Here is a 9,789-nt window from a genome sequence, read left to right as displayed (position 1 = left end):
AACTGAATTCACATACTTTCTTTGGACCAGGAAATGATACATAATACAACATATACATTTATGGAATTTCTTTAAGAGTTTTGATCACATAAACTGCAAACAGTAGGTGAATTACTGTGGAGAATTTTGTTAAACACTGTGTTTAGGAAATACTTCTGTAATTGTATTAGTTTTACATGTATGGATTTTGAAAAATGGATATATAATGCAACATGCTTTTAACATGTAGATGATCTCTCCACTCATAACACTTATACAAATTAATTGAAATAAATCATTTCAAGAGTGAAACCAAGCAGTATTCGGGCATATTACTATAAATAAGATATTTTCCTGCAGATATGCTGTTGACTTAGTTAAGGGCTAACCAGGTAAGACAACAGTCTCTACATTTCAAAATTCCCACAAATGGGAATTAAATATGCTGTAACCGAACATCCAATTTTGGCAACAAATGCAACAAGCTAATCAATTTTTTCATGGTAGTTATGTTTAAGAGAAATCTCAGTCCTGTACATTGGTGGCTGTATGTTAGATCCTACTTTAACATTATGTATCAGTAAACACCTAATTCCTCTCATAATTTGAAGTGAATTAAACATTTAATAAACTCTGACACCAGGAAGCTCAAAATCTTAAAACCTGAGTGAGATCTGACAAGTCAAATGTGCTGTCTGTGACTATATTAAATCTATACTATGCAGGTCAGAAATGTTCCATGAACATTTCCATTTTACCTCTTTTTTGTTGAGATTCAAAAGTGGCAAATTTAGAAATGATGTTATCCTCCAAAACTAGTCCAAATACTAATCATTCTCTTTCCCCCCCAAGATACGAATTTTAAAAAGGATATTTTAATATCAGATTCTACCTAGACACCCATCTACCTACTCTATCTTTAAAAAAAAACCGATTCCTTAAAATAGACTCAAATTATTTTGACGTCCTTGATGTGTTAATATTTTTTATGGGCTTTGAAGGAAAAATGCTGATGATCTGTTATGCTGTAGTATAGGATCTTAACCTATACTACAGTGGCCCATGAACCACTGCAGTACTGTAAACTCTGGGGAGGTATGTACATTATATGCATTTTCCTGGGTGCCAAATTCCTAGGATTATTCAGTCTCAAAGGGCCTGTGACCCTGAAAGGTTAAGAAGCATTGCTGCAATGAATTTGTGCCATTCATTATACCTAATTAAGACAGTACTAATTTGGTTCTGCAGCTACCCAATCTCTTACACAAATCTAACTTCAAATAGTACCATACAAATGCAAATGTTACTAAATGTCCTTTACTGGATCAGGACAATGTAAAAAGAAAGAAAAAATTCTAAACAATTTTTCTAAACATTTAATTCAACGAGAAAGCTATTATAGAAAACTGGGTTTTTGAAACAATGAAAAGAACTGAAGGATTGGGTTTTGTGGTGAAGAAACATTGCATTTATTTTTCTCAGTTGTTTCTATGTTGGAGATGCAGTAATTTTTTATCATTATTTGCCTTGCTGGGAAAATCAAATTATCTGCAGAAGCAAAGGCTGGTTCTTGCTGGTTTATGTGATGCAACAGTTCTTAATAATATACAGCTAGGTCCAAGAAAGACCTTCCTATGGCTTTTTAAATAATTAAGAGTAATCTTCCTCTGTCCTCCTCACTGGCATCTTCCCACCCCTTCATTTCCCACGTTTTCCTATTTTTGGCCCAGGTTTACATAGTATTAATTGGCTTTGGTGAGGTAATGCACTAAGCTTTCTTGCTCAAGAAAATGGAACTGGCCTGTTTTGGTTTGAAAAAAGAGAAGCCACCAAGAGGGTAGTAGAGGAAATGAAGCAACATTTCCTGCAGGATAAGGGAGAAAAAATGTCACTCTGTTGTTACATCAAGTTAAACAACCTTCCCCCCCACCCCCATCTTATAAAAGTGTAAGTTGTCAACTACAATTTCAATTTTAATACATTTCAGTGTTTCTAACTGGCACACTCCTACCCGCTGGTAATATAATTAGGAAAACACGAGAGCAGAGGCCACTAAATATATAAAACAGGAAAAAGGGAAAGAATCTGTGTCAGAGGGAACATAAGTGGAACCAAATGCCTTTCTTCATCTCTGTGTAGCATTCTATTAGTAATAACTGACACTTAACTGACATTTAACTATTCTGACCAACAAAACAACACAGTATTATACTCATAACATTTAGAAATGTATTCTTAAATCTTTCAAGCATATTCTGAAGTACTGTATATAAAATTTAAAACAAATACAACCCCAAATTCATAGCATGTTACAGAAAGAAGTAAAATTAAGCTTCTAAAATTTTAAAGTATAAAGAAGTCTTTCTAACGCCTAGAAGAAAAACTTAATCAGAAGACTAGATCACTTAATTTAAAAACGGTCAACTCATCAGCAGTATTTGTAAGCAAAAGTATATGAAACTCTAGAAGTTTTCTTTGAAGAAAAACCTCAAATGAGAAATATTTATATACTGAAATATTTACATAATATTTTCTAATACCAAACCCTAACATAATACTGTACAAATGGCAATCAAAACATTAAAGGTTTAAACCTTTCATTCAAACTTTATGAATTAAAAGTATACACCATGAAATTCAAAATTAAAACAAAATAAACCCCTGTAACCAGTTTCATCAGTTCTTTCAGAAACTGCAAACTGAATTTCCATATGAATTTGTCCAGTAAAGATGGTCAGTAAAATTATTTAACAAAATTAAAACACAGTAATCACTTAGCTAAAATTGGATATTAACATTGGCATTGTTTTTTTCAAGAAAATACACACTTTTGGTTAAATAAGATAAATTTAGCTAGATACATGTTCTTACTTTTTTTTTTTTTTTTTTTGTCCACACCACGCAGCATGTGGGATCTTAGTTACCCAACCAGGGATTGAACCTGCGTCCCCTGCATTGGAAGTGCAGAGTCTTAACCACTGGACCGCCAGGCAAGTCCTAGATATATGTTTTTAAATGCCTTAAATTCCACCAGTATTTCCAGGGTTGGAGAATTCTAAGAAATATTCAATACATTACCTTATTTCTCTGATTTGCTGCTGTCAGCAGGAAGAATATAAGCCGTTCGTGAAAGGCAATCAAGCATACTGAACAGACTTGAGCCTCATCAGTCCAATTTTATTCTTATGCAAAGCAAAATTTTCTTTTGAATTCGATTTTTAACTTTGAGAAGAATAAAACAGAATAAAGAGTTTTCAAGTGACTAAAGGAACTGCAAATGAGTTCTTTAGGGCAGAGACACGCCTTGTTCAGGAAAGTATCGGGCAGACAGCAGGTGAGCAGTAACTATTTTTTGGATGAGTTGATCCAGTTATAATATTAACATACATTAGATTATAAATTCTATTCAAATGTAAACTCCTTGAAAGCAAGGACCTATTCATTTCTTTATAGTTCCAAGGTGCTTACCCTAAAACAGTGTTTTGTAATTAACACTTTATATATTTTGTAGAAAAGGTGAGTTACTAGCTGGATTAATATATGGTCAAATGATCACTAAAAGTACTGCTATAATTCAGATTATTTGAATTACATAGTTGATTTATTCTTTACTCCAAATTTCTTAATTTTATGTAGTAAAAAAAAAAAAAAGTGGCTGGAGCAGTACACTAATTGCATAGAACTCTAGAAACAAGTTAATGCATCATAATTAAAAATAAGTTTGAAACGGTTCTAAAGCTGAATAAGAAAAATACCACTTAGATTTTTTAAAGTTAATGCTAATACTGAGAACTGTTTCTGTTATCTGTAAAAGTATATTCCCTAAGAAAGTGGAAATTAAGAGAGCTTACCTTGCTAAAACAATAAGAGATCAGTGAAATTATTGTTAGGGCAACAAAAATCTGCTATACAAAATGAATTTCCTATTAAAAGCAGCAAAGTGGGTTCATCCTGTTAAAACATTTAAATGAAAGTACATTTGAATAGTATGTTATCATCACACAAGAACTTTTTCCCTCCAAAGAAAATAACATACAACATATCAAAAAATTGAGGCATTGCCCTGAGATGCTAATTAGCACACAAAAGGGGGTGGGAGGTCAAGAATTTAAGTGGTACAAGAGAGGTGCAAAAGTGCCTTTTAAAGTGTGGCTGGTTCCCCACCACCACCATTAGCCCCAGGAATCAAGAACACACAGTTTGCCATTATAATGTATACTTCTTTCCTGTATTTTTATAATTAAAAATTCTATCTAGTATGGCAATGTTGACTCAGGTGGAAAAGCTTTAGTCTTCTTAGGTCACACTTAATACAGTTTTCTCTCACTTCCAGGCCTAATTTCAGTACTAATAATTTTAACATTTTAACAGAGGAATATTTTAACCTTCTCTTTTTTAAAGACCCTCAAATTAAAAAGTCTCTAAATATGCTACTATGGTTTGAAATGTAGCTTTCCATCACATATTTTACTTACGATTTAAGATTTTGCATCTCAAAATCCAGTTCAAGTTTTTGAAATTTCCAGAACTAAAAACTTTAGTCTACTTAAAAATTAAGGAATTATAATAGGAATTTAGTTTTCAGTACTGGTAATCTATACTAGAAGCCCTGGTATTCATTAAATGTACATTTAGATGCTTACAGTCATAACTTAGAACATCATCATACTTCGCACTCTACCACAGATTTAGACATTAAGCATTTATTTGTAAGTTAAGTATGGAATTGGTTCTGTAATTCCAACTGTTATGAATTTCTAAATATAAATAGTACTTGTTTTTCTTCATGCCGGATTAAGATATAAATTAAATACAATTAAGTTACATTTAATCACCTCCCAAATAAGATAATGAAAAGATTTTGCTGGTATATAACTACTTAAGTCTGAGATATTTCACATTACTTTTCCCAATACTCCCCTAACTTTACATTAGTTTTAAGGCTATATATACAAATACGTATATTTCCAAGTTAGGGAAAAAACAAATATAACAAAATTATACTACCTTTTATACACAGTTTTGATTTTGTATTCAGTGTTGTATTTATATCTTACATTTTAATAGTTTTCTAGTGGGGAATCTGCTTACTGAATGATTAAATTACATGGTGATTAAATACAATATTCAACCTAAGGAGACAAAATTACAGAAGGGCACAGAACAGTAGAGTCTTTTCAATGTGACAGATTTTAAAACTTACTTTCACATGCTTAATCAGAGGAATTTAAGCCTAAATTAAATTAGGTTATTTTTATATCTACAATTCTTTAAGCTTTTGAAAGTTATTTTTAAAGGCCGACAGCTAAATATTACCAACATGCTATATTTCAAATCACTAAATACATCTTAACTACTTGGATTCTAAAGACATGGGCTAATTAAAAATCACAGACACACACACACTCACAAACACACATACACCCCTACGATAGATTGTTAGATTGTCAAGCTTTGACAATTATTTTAACTAAACAGGAGGCAAATTCAGGCTGATAACACATCTTAATGAAAAAATAAGCAGCCTGAAAGAAACCCATTTAAAAATAGATCAAGGAACAACAGAGAGACAAATCTTTTATAGTCTTTCTAATGGAAGGGAAACAGTTCCATTTATGCCTTGAGTTACAGTATTTTCCAATTAAAAGAGACTAACATCTTTCCCCATGAGAAAAATTCTCATTTACAATGGTATGGTGCTTTAAAATAAGGGCGGAGTAAAGGAGGAATTACACATACATGATTAAATTTCTTGTTTGTTAAATCAAGCTTTATTGATAAAATGGAATTCAGAATATCTTACTAGGAACAGCAGCAGGCCCAGCCAATCATGATAGCAAAAATGTGGCAGTCTCCTACTATTTGTAGGAAGCTGCTGCTTATCAATTAGTAATTAAATGTAAGGACTTGTAAAAGAGATGCAAAGAATCAAGGCATTTTAGCCCCAAGATTGATATTCTTATGAATATACTGTATTACCTGTAATACTCATGGCAACAAGGAGAGAACCTAAAAGACAGTTAAATGAAGGGACCAGCTTTATCGACAATGCCAATCCCACTGCCAAAAACATTAAACTAGTTTTCAATTAACTCCCTGGATATTCAGCTTTGTAAGATTTTGGAATAATTCTCCATAATCACGTGCACAATTGAGCGTCTAGCTGACATGGCTGCTGCTCTCCCTGTCCCAACCCCAAGTCCAAACACAGCGTGACTTGAAAGGGCTATATATCTGTTGCGTCACACAACAAGCCAAACATTTCTTATAACTTTGATAGTGATTTAAAGCAATTCATAATTAAATATGAGCATTTTATACAAGGACAATTATACTTTACAAAAAACAAAATCATACAACAAAAATTGCTGGAGTCTGATTTACAACATGAATTATGGTTTGAAATCACGTTTACATAAGTCTCAAATTTACAAAAAAAAAAAAAATCAGTTCTGGGCTAGCTGTGGTACTGCTGAAGTTCTCTCGTGTAATCACTCTCACCCATGTCATACATGCCCTTCTTTAAAGTTGAAGATGGATGTTTAAAAGGTTCAAGGAAGTTGAGCTGTACTCTCCTTTGGAGGTGAAGGTAAACTCCATGGCTAGATGAGCAGTTTCACCACATATCATCAGTTGAAGTAGAGTCCTTTATAAAAGGAAACAAAGCAAAACAAGGAACTAAATTAAAACTTAGAGATGCATTATTTCCTGGGTAATGAAGAAAGATAAGGTTTTGTAAAGCTGACCTTTAGAATATAAATGTTTTCTAAAATATATAATATGTGTACATGTATTTATGAAATATCAATATTTAATCTGTTCAAAGAATTGTGAACACTTTGTTTTGTTTTGGAATAAAATATTTGAAATACTATTTTACCATGAAGTTGACCAAATGTATTTCTAAACCAATCAACTACTAAAAAGAATTTTATTTTTCTCTTCAATAATTTATTGAATTTATTTTTAAAACACTACCTTTACAAGTTTTTATTGCATAAAAACCTCAAGTAATAAGAGATTTGAGGAAGCTTCATAATGCAATATATAAAATATTTCAGAGCCAGGCCCAAATGATTTTAAGTTACCACTTTTCTGTAATCACCATACTATAACAGAATTGTAACAGGAAACTTAATTGGAGAATATGGCATTCTAAATGTCTTTATATAAACAGAATTCTCTAGTATTTAAATGAAATATGCAGGGTTCTTGGCAAAGAATGGGCATTAATGGAGATGGGCATTCTGAAGCTCTGTTACAGCTGCTTACAAAACTCAGAATTAATTCAAGATTCTGAGCAGAGATATTCCCAACTTCAAAAAAACATTTAGGGGTGGAAAACTTCTGAAGTTGATTGCTTGGAGAGGCTTAAAAAAACCAGAATAATTAAAAGGGACTTTCTTTTTTGAGTTAAATGGCCACTCACCATGATTATATCCTCAAGCACTAGAACTGTGGTGCTGGCAGAGTTCAGAGCAATCAGTCAGGGGTGTGTGTAAGAGAATGGGTGCAATGAACAGCTCTGCAAAAACAGGTAGGAAGGATATGCATTTAGAGTGGAGGGGAAGGGAAAGCAGAGGGAGCTAAATGCCACTTACAGTGTCATCATTTTTGTATGGATTCAGTCTATTGTAAACGGCTTCAATAACATTCCGCCTAAATTTAGAAAAAAAAATGCAGAAAGTTAATTCTTCAGAGCACAAAACTGCTTAGTAGTAACTCATAGCCAGGTGTTCATTAAAATGTCAAAGATAATCATCACTTAAATTATTTTAGTTCTATTTCTTACTGTCAATAAGCGAGCCATACTTTAAGATATTTGGGCCCCACTGTTAAAAGTAGCGGTGAATTTATTCTAGAATGTTAACACTCTACTAATGCAATTAATAGAAGACTAAAAGTCATGGCTTGGAAAAAAAAATCAGTCTATATGGGCTACTTCTATTTGAACTGGCATTTAGTGGTTATGAGTCAGAAATGACATTGCAGTTCTTAAGATATAATATTAATATATTCTGGTTAAGAGCTTAATGTTTTGAAGTAGAAATAACTTCAATATCTGTTATGGTAAAATAATTTAGATATTTTACACTTAAATTTCTGCTTTTCATAATGCCCCTTTAAAAAAGCTCTATTAAAACTGAAATGTCAAATATGACATTTCCCGGGCAAGTCTAGGAATTACTTTTTGTATAATATTTTATTAAAAGTAAGAAATCAGTAATGGTATTTATAAGTTATAAGCCTCCCTACTTACAAAACTGATTTGAAGCAATTTTATAGACAGTCATTTCACAGAAGATCATATTGGAAGAAACAATTTCCAAAAAATAAAACCTTCAAACAGGAAGTTTTACAGTTACATGAAATGATTAAACAACATGGCTACACTTACAGATCAAGTGGAGGACCAAGGAAATTAGTCAATATATATTTGTAGGTCAATTACATGGATATCTGAGGTAAAAATGTTTTAAGCCTTGAATTATAAAATTGCTTAAAGTCTCTACTGTAGTTTATAAAGATGTAAGCTTAGTATCTAACACATATTAGCCCACAGTTCTAGGAACTAAAGTGAAAAGAGAAAAAGCAAGAAATGCATCTACCTATCTTCCCTTACACCAAAACCCAACCAACCAGCATCAACAACCAAAAACACTAGGCAAATCAGAGATACAGAAAAATGGCCCAGATGGAAGAAGAGAAAAACGCTCATCCATGGGGTGTTCAGTTATCCAGGGATTAAGAAAATCAAATTATAATAGTAGGAATAATAATGACACTTAGAATTTTGTAGTACTATGTAATTTAGTTTAAAAATTTCTTTCACTGTATTATCTCATTTATGCTATATGAGGCAATCAGTGTAATCCAAGCCTCCACTGAAGACAGCCTTCAGTGTAGTTAGTTACAATGATATTCTGATACCTATTCTAAGTAAGCACCATATATCATTAATACTGAAAAACACCGAACCACAGGTTAAACATTTTGAAGTCACTTTAGAAATTAGGTAAATACACATTTGATCAACGGACACCTAATATTTTCATGTACAGAGATAGATGGTAAGAGTACGCAGAATGTAACTCACTTGCTTGCCAATTCACCCCCTGGTGGGAGGCTGGGGATGTTCTCACTCGCTAATGTACGCATCACATGGACTAAGTCAGGGACGCCTTCCCCCTGCTTCTTTATGATTTCTGGGAATCAGAAGTACTTTTTTTGTAAGTGTTATCCAAATTTAATAATAATTAAAAAAACCGAAACAAAGATAACTTAGGTTTTTAAAGATGGCATTTACCACATCTGAGATTTTCTAAACTATATAAAAAAGTAAAAATCAAATTGACCTTTGAAAATTGATGACAAAGGGATGTACAAAATGATACAAGAGATACAATACTTTCCAGATTAACTTCAAAGAATGAAAATAAACAAGATAAAAATGTGAAAAAATTTCATATTAAAATCAATGTATTACCATAATCAGGGATATGTGTGTACAAATGAGGATATTCCTCTTAAGATGCCAACTAATTACATCTGAGGAGATTAACTCCTCTCTTTAGACTGGAAACATGTTTCCTGAACTTTGCCCTGAAAATACAGTACACAGATTTTTTTTAAAAAATAAACAATTTCAAGATTTGAAAAAAGAAAAAAAAAAAACCTTTAAGTATGGGGGATTTACTGATTATATACTAACCCAAATCATATTTACATATGTTTATATTTCCAAAATGATACTTAAGTAGCATGTGCAGAATAGGTCATGTACTTGAACACCACTCTCAGCTTAACTTT

General features: G+C 32.2%; 1 protein-coding gene across 2 annotated transcripts in view; it reads right to left on the bottom strand.

Moving 5' to 3' along the window:
- Nucleotides 1-3,592: 3,592 nt before the first annotated feature.
- The window catches only part of PPM1A (protein phosphatase, Mg2+/Mn2+ dependent 1A), a 45,407-nt gene continuing 39,210 nt past the window's right edge, over nt 3,593-9,789 (bottom strand). Inside the window, exons 4-6 of one of the 2 annotated variants that reach the window (XM_036841811.1) lie at nt 9,077-9,185; nt 7,581-7,638; nt 3,593-6,625 (exon numbers count right to left, since the gene is read on the bottom strand). In XM_036841811.1, coding sequence (XP_036697706.1) covers nt 6,596-6,625; nt 7,581-7,638; nt 9,077-9,185 — 197 coding nt within the window. In that variant the 3' untranslated portion in view covers nt 3,593-6,595. The remainder of the gene's footprint in view (nt 6,626-7,580; nt 7,639-9,076; nt 9,186-9,789) is intronic. The other variant, XM_036841812.1, reaches the window with a different exon arrangement.

This window comes from Balaenoptera musculus, chromosome 2, assembly GCF_009873245.2.
Source record: "Balaenoptera musculus isolate JJ_BM4_2016_0621 chromosome 2, mBalMus1.pri.v3, whole genome shotgun sequence".
NCBI classification, from domain to species: domain Eukaryota; kingdom Metazoa; phylum Chordata; class Mammalia; order Artiodactyla; family Balaenopteridae; genus Balaenoptera; species Balaenoptera musculus.
This window is presented reverse-complemented; position numbering and strand designations above follow the sequence as displayed.